The sequence below is a fragment of the Pseudochaenichthys georgianus genome, chromosome 8 (genome assembly GCF_902827115.2).
Source record: "Pseudochaenichthys georgianus chromosome 8, fPseGeo1.2, whole genome shotgun sequence".
In the NCBI taxonomy this organism is placed as follows: Eukaryota; Metazoa; Chordata; class Actinopteri; order Perciformes; family Channichthyidae; genus Pseudochaenichthys; species Pseudochaenichthys georgianus.
Window position 1 is genome coordinate 13,978,218 of NC_047510.2, and position 21,512 is coordinate 13,999,729.

Consider the following 21,512-nt stretch of genomic DNA (forward strand, 5'->3'; position numbering starts at 1 on the left):
CAACTCTTACTACTTTTAAATCCAGGCTGAAGACTTTTCTTTTTGTCGCTGCTTTTAATTGAACTTTTCATATCTTAAACTGCACTGTAACTTTTATCCATGTACTTTTTCTAAACGTAATTAAACTCCATGACATTTATGAGAGGGACTGCTCGAAAGCAGAGATATTTGGAATATCTGGCATCGACGGATGAAAAATAGTGTTTTGGTAACACGGAGTGTTTTGGTAACACTTTAAAGACTTTGTTATGGAAGCAAAGCAGGGGAGGGGGTGTGTACAGCCTCCTGAGGGTCCGATTGTGGATGTCATGCGAGCAAAATATGGTGAAGGAAGTCTGTCTAAATTAAATCATATTTTAGACTGCACTGTAACTTTTATCCATGTATTTTTCCTTAATGTTTATTTTATTAGCTTTTCTTTTTTAATGCTTAATGTCTTTCATTTCTTTTTTGTAAAGCACTTTGAATTACCCTGCGTCGAAAAGTGCTATATAAATAAACTTGCCTTGCCTTTACATAAGGGTGTCTGCACAATCTCACATTACAGCAACAAAATCCTGAGGTTTTTGGCAAACCGAGTACCAGAAAATATACATTTCAAAAAAACCTTTTCATTGTTAGGGGGGCCACAGGGGGGTCAGGGGTCAGTGTTAGGGGGCACTGGCCCCCCCTGGCCCCCCTAGAACCGCCCCTGCCCAAAGCAGAACCTTGCTGAATTCAAACCGGCATGATTTAAAACAGACTGACACACTTCCCTTTAATCTAGAACTTTATTGGACATTTTACACAAGATCACAGCATTGGTATATAAAAAAAAATAATTTTTTTGTTTCACAGCGTTTCACAGAAAGACTTTTAAAAATACAATAAGAGTAAAATACTGTAACATTTAACAATCCAAGGTCTTAGGACATGTTCTGAAGCTCATTTTTGTTCCACGAGTTGCAACATCGCATCATGTGAGGCCATCTGTTTTCACAGCTCACATACACACACTCCCTGTGTGTGTGCGTGTGCGTGTGCGTGTGCGTGTGCGTGTGTGTGTGTGTGACCCACTGCTTGACATAACAAAAGGAGAAAGTATAACTGAGGAAAGACGGTTGCCTCACTCGTCCTTCTCAGGCTGGAGGAGTTTTTCCGAGAAGATCCCAGAGTGTTTAAGATCTTGGTTCTGCTTCCAGCTCTCCTCCCTTATCCCCCTCAGCAGACCCTCCTGCAAAACACACACACACACACACACACACGAAACAGTTAAAGAAACAAGTGTGCCCTCGGATCAGAGTGTGAGGATTTAATTTGGTGTGATTTCCTGTTTTGTGTAATCTTCCACAAAAAGTGATCTTTACAAAAACCCACCAACCTGTTGAGTGTCATCGAGCACCAGGATGACGTCATCCTGTTCAAACTGCAGCGTGCCCTCCTCAGACGCTGCATGGCTCTCTAGCGCCACCCTCTGGTGAGAAACAGATTAGTTTAACTAAATAAAAATTACAAACCTTTTAGGTTTGGAGACATCTAAGAGTTGCATGCATTGGACCAAAGGACAACATATCTGAACCTGGTAGATTACAGTAAAAACTACAATTGAAAAAAAGGCAGTGATCGAGACGTAAAGCCTGATCAAGTTAAATGTGTGATTTCATGCTGCCATGGGATCAAATAACTGGTTTTAATGTGGACATTTTAGTCTTTATTTTACCGTAGCTACATACATTTAAACAACGACCTATTATAGGAGCTGAAATTAAACTCGGAAAAAAATTCTGTAATAATAAAATAAATTAAAAAAATACAAAATGTATGCCAAATGTCTTAACACAGAATATAAAAATATAATATTAAATAAGAAAGCCAAAAAATACCCGTGGTGACGCATAAGGGTTAAATCCGTCAGGCACTATAGTATTTAATATAATATTTAACGATTTTTATGTTATGTATCTTTATTGGACGTATTATTTAAAATGTTATGTTAATATAATATATGTTATCTTATTCATTCTTAAATGGAACAACCGTCACATTTTTGTTTTTATGATTCTGATTCATAAAAGATATATACCTTGTACAGGAAGCCAGGTGGATTGTGGGAAGTGGAGTCCTCTCCAGAGTCAGCCTTCTCCTGGTTGTCTGAAGCCTCTGAAGCCTCCTCTGTCTCCTGCTCCGTAGCGGGTAACAGTGGAGGTTTATCTGTGCAGTGGAAGGAGACTCGAGGAGTGGGAACAGGTGGAGCTTTGGGTTTCCCCATCTCTTTTGAAGATGGTGCCTCACTCACTACTTCCTCCTCCACTTCCTCTTCATCCTTCTCCTCCTGTAGTTCACTTTCTGCAGCATCACAGGGTTCAGACACTTCTTGATTGGCAGCCTCTGATTTTGGCACCCCGACCCCAGAGTCATCGGACTGGTTTTCAGCGAGTTCGTCTTCCACCTCCACTTCCACCTCCTCTTGATTCAGACACTCTGTTTCCTCCTGCTCACACACCGACTGCCTCTGAGGAGAGTTGCTGCCGCTGGAGTTGAACTCAGAGTCCGACGAGTCTTTGGACGACGACGCGGCGTTTTCCTCCGATCCCTGGACGGTGTCTTTTCCATTTTCTCCATCTGCTGTATGGAGGGAGACGTGGTCCGTGGGGAAGGCTGTGTTGCAGGGGATGGGGTTGGAGATAACCAGAGACTTCCTCTTCTTGGCCTTGCTTGTACTGCTATTTGAAGAAAATAAAACATAGTTGGACCTTTTTTTAAGTATTCAAGGTTAATTTTAGCATATTTAAAAGGTCACCTATTGTACTGTTTTTCATCAATATATTATAGCTCTCAGATATATACAAACATGTCTCTGAAGTGTTTGTCTGAAACCCCAAACAGATCATTGCAGCATTACCCATAATCCCCTCTGTTTCAGCCCCGTTTCCAAAGTGCTGATTCTCTGTCTGTTGCTTTAGATGAAAGTAAGGAGCCCCTCCCCACGCCCCTCTGAGAGACATTTGGTTACAAAGAACACAATGGTGCTCTAGGAGGAGATTCAGGTGATAAGGTGGGGCGGGGGGGGGGGTTACCTTGGTTGCTGATTGGCTAATGGTTACACAAGCCAACACATCGTTATGACATCATAAAGTGGCCAAAATCTGATCAGCTCATTTTCAGACAGGTTTTTATAGAAATGGATCAAAAAGAGAGAGAATCTTTGTTCCTGAAACTTTCAGAGTCTCTTTCCACAGAGGGGACACATGTTGATGTAGAAGAGACATGAAGAAGAGGGGACACATGTTGATGTAGAAGAGACATGAAGAAGAGGGGACACATGTTGATGTAGAAGAGACATGAAGAAGAGGGGACACATGTTGATGTAGAAGAGACATGAAGAAGACAGGACACATGATGTAGAAGAGACATGAAGAAGAGGGGACACATGTTGATGTAGAAGAGACATGAAGAAGAGGGGACACATGTTGATGTAGAAGAGACATGAAGAAGAGGGGACACATGTTGATGTAGAAGAGACATGGAGAAGAGGAGACACATGTTGATGTAGAAGAGACATGAAGAAGAGGGGACACATGTTGATGTAGAAGAGACATGAAGAAGAGGGGACACATGTTGATGTAGAAGAGACATGAAGAAGAGGGGACACATGTTGATGTAGAAGAGACATGAAGAAGAGGGGACACATGTTGATGTAGAAGAGACATGAAGAAGAGGGGACACATGTTGATGTAGAAGAGACATGAAGAAGAGGGGACACATGTTGATGTAGAAGAGACATGAAGAAGAGGGGACACATGTTGATGTAGAAGAGACATGAAGAAGAGAGGACACATGTTGATGTAGAAGAGACATGAAGAAGAGGGGACACATGTTGATGTAGAAGAGACATGAAGAAGAGGGGACACATGTTGATGTGGAAGAGATATGAAGAAGTGGATTTTGCATAATAGGTGACCTTTAAAAGCATTCAAGGTTAATTGTAGCTTTTTTATGAACACCAAGGATTATTTAACATGTTGTTGTCTGTGAAAAGTGTACATATGTACATTTGATTCAATGTAATCTAAGTAGTGCCTTCTCATTGCTGCTTTTATTTATTGTGCCCATTTCTTTGACTGCATTGAGAGATGCCTACGAAATGTTGTATGAGGACAATAAAGCTATTCTGCCTTTTATAAATCCACCTGTAACATTGCTACAGTACTCCATTATTATGAAAACACAGTAGCAGAAAGGCAGCACGATGAATGCAAGTTATTTACCAGTAAATACATTCGTGTTGGGAACACCTTAATAACCCCAGCCTCACCTGTGCAGACCCTTGATGATGAAAGCTTTCCCTGAGTGTTGAGTCTCCAGTTTCTTCATCACATTGTACAGCTCATGGTTCAGCTGCAACACGACATAACACACACTAACATCAATATCATTTAAACATGCAAGAGGACATCACTAGTATGACAGTGAGGACATTATGTCTTTTCTCACCACGCTCATTTCCTTGTAGAAGACGTCTCTCAGGTTGGATATATTTTGGAACACCGTCACATAGCAACCTATCCGGCTACAGACACAAAAATAGCTCTCAGTTCATCTTTCACTTCAATCTCATATCCCTTCTGAGTAAAACATCAAGAGGTCATAATGCATGTTCTGTAAAATGTGTCTTTGAAGACATTTTGCTGTAAATCTTACAGGCCTGACTTTCACATTTACATACAGTATCTAATTCTAACGCATGCGTTTTCGAGAGACTGAGAGCAAACTGAAACATATTTTCTTCTGGTGATAAATGTTTCATGTTGGATTTAATAGGTGTTTTCCTATTTGCTTATGATTTAAGAACAGATTAAAAAAGTGCTCATTTTGGCCACAAGAGGCTGAAGACAGACACCGCCTCGTTTTACGGCAACGTGTTTATGAAACAGAAACTTCGTCAGAGAGCTTCAACTGTAATTGCTTATGCAAACACATAATCTTCCCATTGTTTACCCAACACAACTCGTTAGGCTGGTAAACCGAACAGGATACACTCGCACATAAACTTGCTTATTCTCACACGGATATGCCAACTTTACTTGAAAATTATCTTAAACTTCTCACCACAAGTGTTATCTATGAGTTCATGATAACCTTACCTCTGATAGAGGACAGGCAGCTCCTCCCTCAGCTCGGTGTTTATCTCCTCAAATACATTCTGGCTTTTGTTGAACTCTTCATCCGCCTGTTGAAGAGGATCCAAAAGAACATCATTCACCCCATCATTCAAAGACTTAGATTAGATGTATGTCTAATGTGTGCATATGTATACATGTGTCTGTTGATTGTGTATATGTAGGAGACATATTTTTATATATTTGTATTTTTTTTTTATTCGGGATTGTGGGAAAAGGCATTTCAATCTCTCCGTCTACACAAACTGAAAGATTGACAATAAAGTTGACTTTGACTATCTGCCACCATTTATTGACTATAATGCTTATTCTAGTGATGTGACGTTGACGAACGATCCGATTCTTTTGAACGATCCGATTCTTTTGAACGATCCGATTCTTTTGAACGATCCGATTCTTTTGAACGGCTCTTTGGTATGAACGAAGGGAACCGGGTTATTTTTATCGTTGGTTCACTGCCTGCCATAAATCCACTCGCCTTTCAAGGAACTTGCTCTCCTGGATGCAAAGTTGCCATGCTGTAGATCAGTGTTTCTCAAACTGTTTCATACCAAGGACCACCTAACTTCACAAATATCCAAAATCACATCGTTTATCTAGAACAGATTACAAATCACCTGAACATGGTACAAACAAGTGGCAACATGTGTGAAGAAGGTGTTTCGCTGGGCTATATCATGCAATCGAAAGTGAAATGTTAGCTCGCTCCATTGCGGAGATATTCCCGCGAGAGTGCGTACAACTTTAATGTATTAATTTATTTAAAATGTGTACCAAGGACTGCTCACCATCCTGATCCTCATCCTCATCCTCCTCACCGCTGCCTTCGACACAATCTCCCACCCACTACTCCTGGAACGCTTGGCTGACATTGGGATCACTGGTGTTGCACTCTCCTGGTTCTCCTCCTACCTTACCAACAGACAACAGTTTGTCCAGCTGGGGAACCACAGGTCAGGGTGTTCTCCTGTTTCACTGGGTGTCCCCCAGGGGTCAGTATTGGGTCCACTCCTATTCATCATTTACCTCCTCCCACTAGGCACAATCCTCCGTCACCATGGCATCCACTTTCACTGCTATGCTGACGACACGCAAGTCTATATCTCAACCAAACCCAACACCGCCCTCCCGCCCACCTCCCTCACCACCTGCCTCCAGGATATCAGGAGCTGGATGAGCAGGAACTTCCTGAAGCTAAATGGTAGTAAAACTGAGGCCCTGCTCATCGGCTCAAAAAACACCCTCCCCAAAATCCTAACCACCCCACCACCAAGCATCATGATCGACGGCTTCCCTGTATCCTTCACCAGCCAAGTCAAAAGCCTTGGCGTCATCCTGGACAGCACCCTTTATTTGCACCCCACATAAAAAACATCACGCGGACTGCCTTCTTCCATATCCGCAACATTTCCAGACTCCGCCCATCCCTTTCACAACCCAGCACCGAAATCCTGGTTAATGCATTTGTCACATCCCGGATTGACCACTGTAATGCTATCCTCTCTGGCCTACCCACAAAAATACTCAACAGACTCCAAATCATTCAAAACTCGGCTGCCCGGATCATTACCTGTACCAAATCGTCTGACCACATCACCCCCATCCAACTCCACTGGCTCCCTGTTCAGCACCGGATTGACTACAAAAACCTTCTGCTTACATACAAAGCCCTCAACAACCTCACCCCCACCTATCTCTCAAACCTCCTCCAGGAATACACCCCCTCCCGCTCCCTGCGCTCATCCTCAGCCGGACTCCTGACTGTCCCCACCTCCCACCTTAGCACTATTGCGGCTTTCACACCAGCGCTTTTCAGTTTCTAGCTCCGAGTGGGAGCTTTTCTGGTTCAGCTCCGGTTTCCCTTTTCAGCTCCCGCTCTGTGCACACCGCCCACTGGCGCCCCAGAGCTGCCCTTGCTGCGTCATGACGTCACCGTTTACATCGCTGATTTGCTCCCCAACGGCAGTCATTACGGCGCTCACAACAACAACAACAACAACAACTGCGTCGGGTCGATGATCGTGTTGCTTTTAATCACACGAAGCCAGAATAAATTGAATAACGACTTCTCCAACCTTATACTTTTCTCGTGCCGTGCCGTGGTTCATTGTTTATTAATGTGTTTCTGCAGCATTTACCGACCGCTGCAGTGCTGCTCTTCCACGGGAGTTTATTCTCCCGTTAGCTCCCGGTTAGCTCACACTGCAGCGGCCGCTCTAAAGTATTCACTGTCCGACTCACACAAGCAGCTGATGCATATCCCCAGTTCCTCTTAGCCTAAGTGAATGTGTGTCAGTCTGAATTGACACTGTTTGGTATCACAACGCTGTTATGAAAGTTTCTCTGGTATAAAACGGGTGATGTTAGCATAGCAACCGAAGCTAAACTGACTACTTGCATCCGATAGCTGCAATAATACAAAACAACACGTCTGCCTCTCTCCACAATGATCGATAACAGCGAACGGATGGTCAAAGTAAGGCACAAATAAACAGAATCACACGAAGCCTGGTTAGTGTTGCCTGACTTTATAAAGTGTGTTTATAGGCACTACTGCTTGTAGGCAGGCATAACAGTCGACCCATGGGAGGTGGGTTTAGTTTCCTGCACGCCTCGACGTAAGAGAGACGTAAGCGACGTCACCTCTTAGCTCCAAAGCTCTTGCCTCTGGACCGACAATTTTTTGGAGCTGGAAATGAAGCGGATTCCGGAGCTAAGAGCCGGCGCAGCTCCGGTGTGAACTGGAAAACCCGGCGCTTTTCAGGCTCTAGCTCCGAGCCGGAGTTGAAAAGGCGCTGGTGTGAAAGGGGCATATGGGAGCCAGGGCTTTTAGCTGCACCGCACCCAGGCTCTGGAACTCTCTGCCTCCACACATCAAACAGTCTGACTCCATCACGACATTCAAATCCCACCTCAAAACCCACCTGTTTAAACTGGCCTACTCACTCTAAAACACATTCAACCTGCTATCACAGATCCCCCTCTCACTCGTCACTCCACACTCTTGTCTTGTCCTGTTTTGTCCTGCTGTATTGCCTTGTCGGTTTGATTAAATGGTGTTCCGTTTTTGTTTTAGCTGTTTTAACTTTTAAATGCACTGTAAGGCGACCTTGTGTGTCCTGAAAGGCGCCTCGAAATAAAACGTATTATTATAATATATTCACGGACCACTAGGGGGCGCTCACGGCCCACCAGTGGTCTACTTGAGTTGTAGTTTGGCTGGCTGAGAGATGTAGCAAGTTATACATTTTCTGTGAGTAAAAGTAGATTTCTGGCAATATAGTCAATCATTATCCTGGTGTTTATTTCGCAGATAAACCTATTAGCCCGGCCCCCTTCAAAAAAACGTCTCTTTTGAACGGCTCTCGAAGAGGAACGGAGCCATAAGATCCGGCTCCCTTCAAAGAGCCGTAATTCCCATCACTAGCTTATTCTACCTTAGTTATTTTGGCTTCATCCTTCTTCTTGGCACTCTGCAGCGCCTCCAGGTGGTGACGGGCTGAATCGTAGTCCACCAGCTTTCTGCCGCGTTTACCAACTCGTTCCTAAAACACACAAGAGTTTCTTTAGTTATAAAAAGGTAGATGATCTCCATGGGTGTCATTAAAATCAGACAGATGTTGTCTCAGAGGAACTGGTGTAAAAGGTAAAAAGCCTCAGGTTACCTTGACCTCTGGGAACTGGCTGGTGTAGTTCTCCATGGTGCGGACGATCTGGTCACTGAGCTTCTCTTCGTAGTCGTTCCACAGCAAGTCTTCACTCTAAGAGACACAGTTGGGATCACATCAATGTGACAGCAACCAGAGTCAATAAATACATGACTTTTTAGAATAAGGATATGAATATGTTGCATGTGTTTGAAGAATTAAGGAGAGCTGCTACAGGTGAATGTGGTTGAAATTTGTATAAAAAAAAAATACAAAATACCTGTACTTTCTACTTCTCACATGTTGAACACAAATACCTGTACTTTCTACTTCTTACATGTTGAACACAAATACCTGTACTTTCTACTTCTTACATGTTGAACTCAAATACCTGTACTTTCTACTTCTTACATGTTGAACCCAAATACCTGTACTTTCTACTTCTCTCATGTTGAACTCAAATATCTGTACTTTCTACTTCTTACATGTTGAACTCAAATACCTGTACTTTCTACTTCTCTCATGTTGAACTCAAATACCTGTACTTTCTACTTCTTACATGTTGAACCCAAATACCTGTACTTTCTACTTCTTACATGTTGAACCCAAATACCTGTACTTTCTACTTCTTACATGTTGAACTCAAATACCTGTACTTTCTACTTCTCTCATGTTGAACACGATCCGTGTATCCATCACTTCCTGGTCTCCTCTAAAGAAGAGGGACCAATGGAAACGTTGTCATGTTGCCGTTGTTCAGCATGGAAACATTCATTAGCTAACAATGACATTATTGTTCTATTAATATAAAGGGAGGTCAGGTACTCTTTAAAACAGCTGCTAGCTATGGGTACTTTTTACTGAAGTACATTTCAAAGCCCATACTTCTTTACTTTGACTTGAGTAAAGAAGTTTAGTCAGTATTTTTAAACATATCTGTACTTCTACTTGAGTAAAGGAAGTGTGTACTTTTGCCATCTCTGATCATACCTCTGTGATGACGGCGAAGTCCTCCACTCCGTTCCACTCCGGCTCGTAGACCTCCCGCAGCGTCTGGGACAAACGCTTGGACGTGTCATGCATGGCTGTGGAGAGGAAGAGGGAATTGTGGGAGAAAATAAAGAAATGTAATCAAATATCCATACAGTAAAGGACCTTGTCAGCCAGAATCAGCTGTGCAATGCATTGTGAGGCTATTGTGTGTATGGTTTGTGGCTCTGCTGCTACACCCACACTGAGAAGGTCAGAAAAACACTGGTTTCCTGACGATGCAGGAGCAAGAGCTGACATCCAAAGAAACACCGCGGTTTCTTCCACATGAACCACAAAGCTGCATCTGCAATTTTCCCTGCAGGGCTTTTATTTGTCCTTCTCGAACATGGCAACGCACACAGAATTGTGAAAGTTGACAAAGCGTCCAAGAATAGAAAGATCCACTTCCCCTTTGATTCACCAACTCCTTTGGCAATGTGATGTGGTCTGTGAATGCTTTCATTACCTTTCACTGCTGCATGGTAGGCTTTGACATCTTTAAACAGCCTGTTGCCGTCACCCTGCAAAGCAGAGAAACAAATGAATCAAACAACTCGGTGACACCAACGGTATCTGTTCAGCAGATCCGAGTCATTTATGCGTCGTGATTTCCTTCACCCTCGTGTTGAAATCAGTGTGTTTTCGGGGACTTTTTGTACAGGAATGCTTTTTCTAGACCCCAAGCTGCATTCGATGTGCAATATATGGTTGTTTTTACCACAGTGTGGAGTTTAAATTAAATATCATTCACAACTTTTAAATGTGGCAATAGCGGTGGTGAAGTGAAAGCAGCGTGTCTTGTGAGCATGCAGACTTCCTTCCTGTTGTCAGTTTCGCTGCAACATCTACAGTAGTGTTGCATTCAACACTGAATGAGCGCTGAGGAACCTAAAAGTGAACCTTTGGTCGAACTGAAGTAAAAGTGCTAACAGGAGGATCAAGAATGCTAAAACAGTGGCACAAGTAGAAATGAGACATTAAGTGATGTGCTTTTTCAGTCATTACCATTGATGGTAAAATGAGATGGACCTTTATTAATCCCTGTGGGGAAATTCTAGTAATGAGGTGCTGCAGTGATGAAGTATTGCTGTCGGCCGACCTGGATATTAGCATCACAAAAGGCTTCCTCTAAAAGCTTGGGGATTTTCCCTTTGAATATTTGGAAAATTGCAGAACATAAGGTCTTTGGCAAACACACGTTCAACCCTGACATTACATGTACTTTTTTATTCAGCAGGATAATCTCCACAAACTAGCAAAAAGATAACGAGGCAAACAACCTACTCCATGGTTTGAATGGCTTCACGACTCCACCGCTAAGCTAAAGGCGGCTACGGACAGCTTGATGACGTTTAGTTGTTTATATAGTAACAGTGGTTTTTAGGGATGCACGATATTGGTTTTTTGAAACCGATACCTTCCTGCTTCTCAAGACCGATAACGAATAATAATATTATATTATTATCGGTTACATTTAATATATATATATTAAATGTACCTGTAGTTTTTGCACACCTGGTGGTAAAAAAAAGACTAGTAGTGAGCAAATGACATGAGCATTACTACTATGAACAAAACAAGGCCACTAACAGTTCTGACTTCAAAGTGACCATATTTATGTTCCCAAATAAATATAATTGAGTATTTTTTTGAGTATTGCTTTTTTCAAAAGCCTCGTCGATAGGTAAAAGCCCCGGTGCCTTTGCAGCTGGCTTTGGATTCGCCGCTAGTTTAGCAGCGCAGGCGTCTTCGTACGCTGTGAACACACCATCGTAGCCATGGCGATGTTTCAGGCGACTGATCAGGTTGGAAGTATTATAGCTCGTTGCCTTCTTCCCTCCTCGTGGAACTTCTGCATCTGTTAATACAAATAGCAAGCGAACTATCTAACTCTGAAACTTTGAAATAGTCCCATACTACCGACGACATGTTTGTTCACTGTCCTGGCTTCACGCCGTTTACGTCACAGCCAGGCGTGAGTTAGGGAGCGCTGGATTTGTGAAGAACTCCCCTCTTCCTAAACCACTAACACCACAGTACCGGCAAAACGGGAGGAGCCGAGTGAAAAACAAGCGCCCCTCATCCCAATCCACCCAAAAAATATATTGTATATTATCGGGGCTATTAATACTTTTATCGGGTTTATCGGGATGACGTCATAATTCCTATTATCGGACCGATAATTATCGTGCACCACTAGTGGTTTTCATGACATTCACAAGTGGGGTATCTAGTGACATATTTTACGGTGTAGGCCATCTCGTGAACTTGTGTTAACCTCAGACCTTGTAACCAAAAACACATTCAAAATAGTTTTGACTTCAACACAAGAGAGCCAGAAATGTTAACATGCCAACTCCTTTCCAGGTTTAAGGACTCATGCCTGCACCACTCTATAACCATCACAAGTTTACCAACATAAGCAAACCAGCTTATGGCCATGAGGAGAAATGACAAGCTGTACATGCAGGAACACAACAAAAGAAGAAAGAACTGCGTGTTATTCAAGTGTTTCCTGTGGTCAAGGTTGAGCTGATTGTGTGAACTGGCAGCAAAAACAAAACGCTTTTTTAACGGGAACGTTTGGTTTGGATCAAATGAGCTGTTGGAATGAAGCAAGCAATGTCCTCGACCTATATGTGGGTCCAGGAGTGAGAGAGAGACTTGTTGCTCGTGTTACAAAGTTACCTGTTGTTTGTTGAGGCTCTGAACGCACACCTCGAACTGTTCGTCCTTGGTCTCCATGGTTTTGCCCAGTTTTTGAAGGACCTGAGAGAGGACGGCACGGTGAGCTTCACATCACAGACACAGCATTCGTGATTACTAGAGGGAGACTTATTAAAGAGGAGCTCCAACAGCTTTACACATCAACGTTGGTTTACAGGGGCACAACTGCATATGGGGGAAGAATGAGTCGCACATGATCTGATAAATGTCATCAAGTGATCTCAGTTTATATTGGGGTTCAAGACAGCGTGGTTTTTTTTGCCTGGAAAACAGCTTTGGAAAGTATTTGAGGATTCCGCTACTTACACATTTTGACCCTCGACAGCCAATTGTAGTACTCCTTCAGAAAAGGAAAGAGGCACCACATACCTTCGCAACATGCATTGCCAACAGCAACCAAGACCCAAATAACCACTTCTGCTGAGTGTCCTCCTGGCCCTATCCGTGGGTCTGTAAAGTATTGACTTTGGAATACGTTTCTGCAAGCGTCAACCATAAGTGTGTCCTCCGCTACAGACTCTTGGCGACGTCAGAGGCAGTGTAAGTCATTATTCTTCAAAGCCAACACATTTCCACTCAAGGATGAATCATCACATGCATCTTTGACGTGTTTTTGTACGTCTCTGCATTGACTTTGTATTGAAGCTGTGCCGTCCGAATGAAATCCGGCGCTGAACACAACTTAACATCAGTAGTCTGCTCTTCGTCTAGGACAACCCACCCAAATCACTGGCCAAACGTGCTGCAGTCCAATTGCATTGTGGGTAATGTAGGCACCAGGATTGGTCAAGAAAGAACAATAACTGACTAAAAGTGTGCAATGCCTAATTGCTGGAATGATTTTTAATGCCGGGGCAGATACTTGGGTCCATAAAAGCTTATTGCACAGAGGCGTGTGGCGCAGTGGATTAGTGCATTGGTGTTGGGATCAGGTTCAAACCCCACTGCAGTCAGCATGTCGTTGTGTCCCTGAGACACCTCACCCCAATTTGCTCCTGTGTGGATTGCCCACAGTATTGAGTATGTAAGTCGCTTTGGATAAAAGCGTCTAACAAGTAATGTAATGTACATTTCGGCCAATGAGAAGGTGCAGTAAACAAATGCCGAAGCAGATTATTGGTCCAACAGTGTAATCATTGTCAGAATAAACAGGGATCAAATAGGCCCAGCAGATTTAGCAGATTATTATTATTTAATAATAACAGATTAGTGCTCCATATACTGAGGCACATACTCCAACCTGGCCTTGAACTTGACACACATGGCTAATTGTTACCGTGTCCTTCACAGTCCACAGAATCCTGAACGCTACAATGCATGATCTTTAACGTTACATCTGCAACAAAGGCTCTCATCATCAGGTCTATCCTCCCATTTATGAGAAATGGACACCCCCGAAATCGACCTTGCAACTCCAGCCGTCCATGCACACTTTGAGTAGCTGCTACTTTAAGGTGGAGCAGTGAACATTAAACCACAAAGTGAGAGGGAAGAGCTCAGCAAGCGAGAGGAAGTGCACAGACAGGAAGTGGCAGCTTGTGTGTCCGCGCACAGCTGAAAAACACTACGATGCTCAGCCTGAGAAACTCCACACTAATGTTTTCATTAATGCATCAGCAAATATAAGAGTTCGAAACATTCAGAAAACTCTAAAAGAAAGTGGTTGCCTGCCTGCTTCTCCTTCTCCCTGATGACACTTTTACACTCCGTTATAATCAGGTTAAGCTAATAGGCTTGACATGATGTTCTCCTCTCATCTGGAGCATTTCATTATGAGTTTTGACTTGTTACAGAGCTGCATGACAGGACAGCAGATTGTGAAAGCAACAGTTGCGACAGAGCAGTAGTTCATAAGCACAATAGGTATTCTGGAGAAGCGTTTGCCAATTTCTAGTGTAACCAATAGCTATAATCAACCTTTCTTTCCCCTGAAGGAGCAGCTTGCCTTATTTTATATCTTAGACCAGACGGTACTCAGTCTTTATGTATGTCTGATATATATTCTGGAGAAGATACAACAAATATGAACTATGTGCATCAAAAAGAGTCTGCAATACAATTAAAAAATGAATTAATACAAATATTGTCACATGTTTGTACACGTATGTACATTTTAATTATACACAGCTATTTTCCCATGAAGAAGAAGCAGCTTGTTTTACATCTTAAACTTAAAGATACACCCCATAATAACATGTAATCTATTTCCTAACACTCATCTTGAAAAAAGGCGTTTGATGAGTTACCACCACAGGGTGAAGCTGGGCAAAGGCTAGAAGAAGTCCGTGTTATCTCACCAAACTCATGACAGTGCTTAGGGTGCAGTTCTTAGGTTAAGCGCACCCTAAGAAAGTTGAACAAAGTTTGATTTCCGTGGCTCACCTTCTCCTGAGCTCGGTTCAAAGACTTCTGGAACCGCTTGGCGAAGATCCCAGCTCCAGCCTGGAGGTTCGGACCCATTTTATTCTCTGCCATGTTTTAAAATGTTCCGTTAAACACAAGCAACCCGCCTCCCGTCTGCTTCCTCTTGAGAAACTGCCCTCGCGGAGCCTCAAATGTGGCTTTAATTCAAGGCGATGGAGGTGGAGCAACAAGACAGAAAACAGGCGGTGTCAACCCCCAGGAATAAAGCTCTTTACATCATCATCTCCGCATCAGGAGGAGGAGGAGGAGGCTCTTGTTGAAACTTGTCGGAGGAATTATTGAGGAGACTTGCTGATCTGCTGGAAAAACATCGTTTAGAAGTGTTGCAAAACGGCACAGGCTGTGTGTGCGGTAAAAGTGGAAGTCATGCAACGACACTCACCTGCAGAGTATGTGAGCAGATTGCGGCTGATGACGCGGACCTGAGTCAGCGAAGTGACGTCAGCAGGCGAGCCGCAGGTCAATGTGTGTCTGAACAAAATATTGGAGCCTACCTTTTTTTTAACCCTTGTGTTATGTTCACATTTCGCACCCTTTGGTTGTTCGGGTCTTATTGACCCGGGACATATTTCAGTGTTTTAAAAAAAAATACAGAACTAAATTCAACATGCACAATTCCTTATGTATATTTTCTTTAACTCATTCCCCAACAATATAAATGAAATATATGATTCGTTTTTGAAAATACTCTTTGCTAGATCAAATTTAACAATGGAAGTGTCCATCGTTTTTTATGTTAAAAAAAATATACTGTAATATAAACTAGGTTTACATTTTGCTCATCCTTTTCTAGGACAAATGTAAACATTACATGTCGCTTTTATCCAATGCGACTTACATACAGGAGCAATTTGGAGTGAAGTGTCTCAGGGGCACAACGACATGCTGACTGCAGTGGGGTTTGAACCTGTGACCCCTGATCCCAACACCAAGGCTCTACCCACTGCGCCACACGCCTAAATGAAAATGTTTTTCATTAATGTTTATTATTTTTAATCTGTCATATAATAATCAAAGCCCTGAAGGAAATAAAGCAATTTCGCAGCAATTGGAACACAATAACCGCACATCCAAAAGTATTTGGCTGTGAAATATAGAGAGAATGAAACATCCATATAAATTACATAGAACATATATAAACAGAAAGCAAATAAAAACAATTAACTATTCATAAAATTATGAATAGTTATCCGAAAAATATATTAATATCAAAATATATTGATGAAGTGACAGAACATCGTGTGAGTCAATGGGCAGGTCCGTTTAGGAAACACATGATGGACAGAACTTCTTCGTGTGTAGAGCACAGATGTACTTGTTGCAGTTGCTGCATGTAGTCTGTGTCTTGGAGTCCTTTGAGGGTCCACAGACCTCACAGCTGGCTGTGGGGGTCTTCCAGAAGCTGACTGTGGGGGTCTTCCAGAAGCTGACTGTGGGGGTCTTCCAGCAGCTGGCTCTGAGTCAAGTTCATCTTCCAATTTGCTGTCAAATTCTGAGTTTACCTCCACATCTTCCTCATCTTCAGAAATGTCTTCCTGTCCCACTTCACCGTGTTCCTCTAATGCATTGCACTCACTCTCATCCATCATTAGCTCCAAGGCTCTGAGCAGAATATCTTTTGGCCATTTTGCTGGTAGATAATTGAAGTTCTGCATACGATTGTGTGTGTGTGTGTGTGTGTGTGTGTGTGTGTGGTGTGTGTGTGTGTGTGTGTGTGTGTGTGTGTGTGTGTGTGTGTGTGTGTGTGTGTGTGTGTGTGTGTGTGTGTGTGTGTGTGTGTGTGTGTGTGTGTGTGTGTGTGTGTGTGTGTGTGTGTGTGTGTGTGTGTGTGTGTGTGTGTGTGTGTGTGTGTGTGTGTGTGTGTGTGTGTGTGTGTGTGTGTGTCTTTAGTTTCTGTGTGTTGTTCTCTGTCTCTCTGTCCTGGTATTGTATTCGGGTCAGATTGACCCGAACCTCTTATGAACTACATAAATGCGGGTGGGCATTTTTTCATAAGTGGAAAAAAATAAAAACAATTCCACATGTCCTTCACTATAAATAAGCCCCGGCCATTGAGTTTCAGGTTGAACGAAAATATCCTTATATTTTTTTTTATTCATTGAAAATGGAAATCGGGTACATTTGACCCGAACACCATCACTATTTTCTTTATATTCCTTCCTTTACTGTTGCATGCTGTATATATGTAACCAGGGGTTGAGTTGGGATTTGATATGTGGGGCGGCTCTGTGTGGAGGTGCGAGAGGGGGGCGGAGGTCGAGGATCTCATTAGTTGACCTTAAGGGATATAGGCCTACACTGTGGCCCTAAAGCAACTGCTCCATTATCTGTATCAAATGCACACATTGATGCCACCAAATGTCACAATAAAAATAGAAAGTACTACAAATAAACTGGAATTCATTTACATCTTAAATTATTCATATATATTACACAAAAAAAGGGTTACAAATATCCAACCTTCAAATTGCTTTTTTAAATCAACACTGCTCTGCACACTTGCTAAAGAACATTTGTGTGGAAATCTCAATCCATTTGTAGGGCTGCGTGAGTATGGCCAAAAGTATGGGAGTACATTTCACTGTAAACTATTTAATCATCACCAAATGCTGTGTTATTATGACCGATCATAACTCAGCTTTATGCAGACATACATTTAGCATGGTTTACAGGGCCGGTTTTTTCGCCCGCAACTCACAGCTAAAGTGGGCATGGGAGCGAGCAAGAGAGATAAATGCAATTTATGTAAACAAATATTTCCAAGGCACTCCTTTATAATTATTTGGATCAAATCAAGTTTTATTTATATAGCACATTTATAAACGATTTTTGGTGGAGCCAAAGTGCTGTACATATAATAAAAATAGCCTACAGTAGAGACACTTTACAGCAAATACAACAGCACAGATTGTTCAGAATATCAATATGAGAAAAACGACACCCTCTGTCCTTAGACCCTCTGTCCTTAGACCCTCTGTCCTTGGACCCTCACATCGTACAAGGAAACACTTCCAGAGAAAACCCTCAGTTTAAGGGAACATGGGAGAAACCTCAGGGAGAGCAGCAGAGGAGGGATCCCTCTCCCAGGACGGACAGACGTGCAATAGATGCCGTGTGTAAATCCAAGAGATAATACATTTGACAGCATATAGACCGAATGTTAGGAAATGCATGTGTCTGTAATGAGAAGATGAATCCACGATGATGTCAGCTACAATCCTGAGGAAGCCATCAGGGAAGCAGCATGACGAGACCCAAGGCAGGACCGCAGAGACGGGTTCAGCCACGACCCGAAGTCCACGACTTAATCCAGAACTCAGGATAGAGGATCCAGGACACAGGACTACAGCAAGAGGATCAGCCTCGACTCCGGATCCCGGCGTAGATATAGATACAAAACAAGAAGAAAGATTTGGCTAGGTTAATCGGAACAAGAGAAGACACAGACACAGACAGAGAGGGGGAAGGTCAATGGATAAAAGGTTTGATATCATTTCAATGTAAATTATAGGACAGTAAACCAAAAATATCATTTAAAACTTGAGAGATACAAAAATATGCATAAATAAATAAATGTTAAATAGGTAAAATAAGATATGAATGAACAACAAAAATAAAATAAGTTAAATGTATTTGTTATTGGCTATGGTAGGTTATTGGTTATGTTCACATATTTGGATATTAAAATGTAAACCGATCTTTTTTTTAGAGTTGTACCCCGTAGATCTAGTAGTAATTATGCTCAAAGTGCACCAGATTGAAGCATTTTACTTTACAATTTTCAAAAATGTCTTCCCGGAGGGGCATACCCGCGGACCCCCCGAGCAGGGGTCGGCAACCCGCGGCTCTCGAGCCCCATGCGGCCCTTTAAGCCCTCTGCTCTGGCTCCCTGGAGTTTAGACATAAATAAGAAGGAAATTAAATAAAAGTATTTGTAGGACTATTTATATTTTGTTGCATGGTTGGAAATGTTTCGTATCTTGTATTTTGAGGTGATCAGTGACACTTAAATAAAAAACAAAATGGTTTTAATTAGGTCAACTAAAATATGCATCACATCCTGCTCCGGTCCCGCGCGAGCACCTTTTCCTGCAGGCGAATAACCGGACCCCCAGCTCGATGAGCGAACTATGGATACATCAAAGAAAAGAAAAGTATTGGAGTTAATTCTGCGTGGTTAGAGTTATCTGCTTTCACAGCAAACGATGCTGGCTTACCGGGATGTTTGATATAGAGAGAAGTTGTCAAAGGTGCTGCAGCCTTTACGTATCGAGGAGAAAAACGGCAGAGAAAGACAGCTGACGATTGTGGGGTATCTAATATTACTTTGTAAGGGTAAAACCCCAGCTCGGTTCAATATACCAAATCCAGTGAACAGAGATAATCGTACTCGAGTTTTCAATTTAGCTTGCTGCAAGGAGAATCGGCGAGCGACCTGCAACATGTACACTCTCAACCAATTCCGCTCGCCTTCTCTCAGTGCAACTCTTTTATTTTCAACAATACAGTAACATGACAATCATCATGTGATGATGAACAACACCAATATATGTGTGTGTGTGTGTGTGTGTGTGTGTGTGTGTGTGTGTGTGTGTGTGTGTGTGTGTGTGTGTGTGTGTGTGTGTGTGTGTGTGTGTGTGTGTGTGTGTGTGTGTGTGTGTGTGTGTGTGTGTGTGTGTGTGTGTGTGTGTGTGTGTGTGTGTGTGTGTGTGTGTGTGTGTGTTCCTGAACAGACTGTTCTCTGTTCCTCCCTTCCTGACTAAGAATCTTCTTAAACACATGTATGAGAACACATTATGAAAACATATTTATCCTTCAATAAACTCTAACAACGATCTTCTGTCATAATTCAATCAGTTAACTATTTTTAGGGTGCAGCTATATGTTTGACTTATTTCAAAGTGGGTCAGCTAAAATCTCGCCTAGGGCAGCACATTGGTTAGAACCGGCCCTGATGGTGTAGGAAACGGGCTCCGTGTTACAAGACGGGTCGCACGCACGCACACGCACACGCACACACACACACACACACACACACACACACACACACACACACACACACACACACACACACACACAGGGGCGCCGCCAGGGATTTTGGGCCCCATGAAAATATATCACATTGGTTACTTGTTTGGGCCCCTGTCAGTCACGGGCCCTTTGAATCTTCCTAACTTTTCACCCCCTTATGGCGCCCCTGCACACACACACACACACACACACACACACACACACACACACACACACACACACACACACACACACACACACCGCTGCACACACACACATACACACACACACACACACACACACACCGCTGCAGACTTTCTGCACGAAGGAGCCGCGGTGCTGCAGCTCCTGATCGGAGCAGAGACACACGTTCACTAAGCGGAAAAACGATATCCTGTCACAGAGATCTGCTTTTTTAAAGTGAAGTCAACATCGACCCTAAATAAAGTCTATATTAAGAACGAGAGATGTTTTAACATATGGCTTAAACAAATGACAAATGAGCGAGGGTGATGACGTCAGAGCATCGTCCTATGTGCCGGGGCTGAGCCCCGGACAGCCCCGGCCCAATGTAACCCTCCTGTTCCCCCCCCCTTACTTTGGTGTAACCCTAACCCTGTTTTAACTGCTATTACATTAACACAAAAACCATTAATTATCACCAAATGTCATTTAACACCCTTTCAAACTATACATATTGTATCAGACTACTGGTGTACATGAACAACTGCAGTACATATACAAAGAACAGACACTGAACATGTATTGCGTGTGCCAGGTGTGATCCATGTGGGGGGATGGGCACATAAGAGTGGGAAATGTATCAAATGGTTCTGTGTGTGTGTTTTATCCGGGAACACCATGGTTGTTTCAAAGTTGACTAAATCATCCAAAATTCAATGAAAGTGGTGATCAGCAATTTTCCATGTTCAAATGTCTTCTGTGAAGGATATCATAAAGCCTTAATGCAGTGTTTCTCAAACTTTTTCATACCAAGGTTAAGTCTTAACCAATAAAAAAACACCTAACTCCACAAATATCCAAAAACACATCGTTTTTTACAAATCGCCTGAAAATGGTACAAACAAGTGGCAACATGTGTGATGAAGGTGTTTATCTGGGCTATATCATGCAATCGAAAGTGAAACTTAAACTCGCTCCATTGCGGAGATATTCCCGCGAGAGTGCGGAAAACTTTAATTAATTTCAAATGTGAAATTGTACCAATATACTCACGGACCACTAGTGGTCCGCGGACCACACTTTGAGAAGCACTGCCTTAATGCAATCAAATGTAAAACTAAAAAGTTATGATTGATGAAAGTAGTAAATCGGTCAGATTTGACCCGAAGACAACAGGAGGGTTAATCTAATGCCAATATGTTTGTGTAGTATATCTTTATATTCCTGTAGCTTAGTGAGAATGTATTGAGTACTCAATTCATTCAATATTTACTTTATATTGTGTATTATGTAAATACTCTCGTGATATGTCATTCCTATTGTGAATTTG

At 42.5% G+C, this 21,512-nt stretch overlaps 1 protein-coding gene across 2 annotated transcripts; it reads right to left on the minus strand.

Annotated features, from left to right (window-relative positions):
• Window positions 1–751: 751 nt before the first annotated feature.
• LOC117451351 (bridging integrator 2-like) lies at window positions 752–15,350 on the minus strand. 2 transcript variants are annotated; one of them, XM_071203993.1, is made up of 12 exons: window positions 14,948–15,350; window positions 12,527–12,607; window positions 10,305–10,359; window positions 9,797–9,891; window positions 8,825–8,920; window positions 8,597–8,704; window positions 5,124–5,209; window positions 4,474–4,549; window positions 4,295–4,377; window positions 2,063–2,699; window positions 1,361–1,453; window positions 752–1,213 (listed from the first exon to the last, which is right to left on the minus strand). In XM_071203993.1, the coding sequence occupies exons 1-12, from the start codon at window positions 15,038–15,040 to the stop codon at window positions 1,106–1,108; spliced, it is 1,611 nt and encodes a 536-aa protein (XP_071060094.1). In that variant the 5' UTR covers window positions 15,041–15,350; the 3' UTR covers window positions 752–1,105. The 2 variants fall into 2 exon arrangements, with proteins under 2 accessions (XP_071060094.1, XP_033945505.1); XM_034089614.2 differs by having other exon boundaries at window positions 2,063–2,702; window positions 14,948–15,349.
• Between the last annotated feature and the right edge of the window lie 6,162 nt (window positions 15,351–21,512).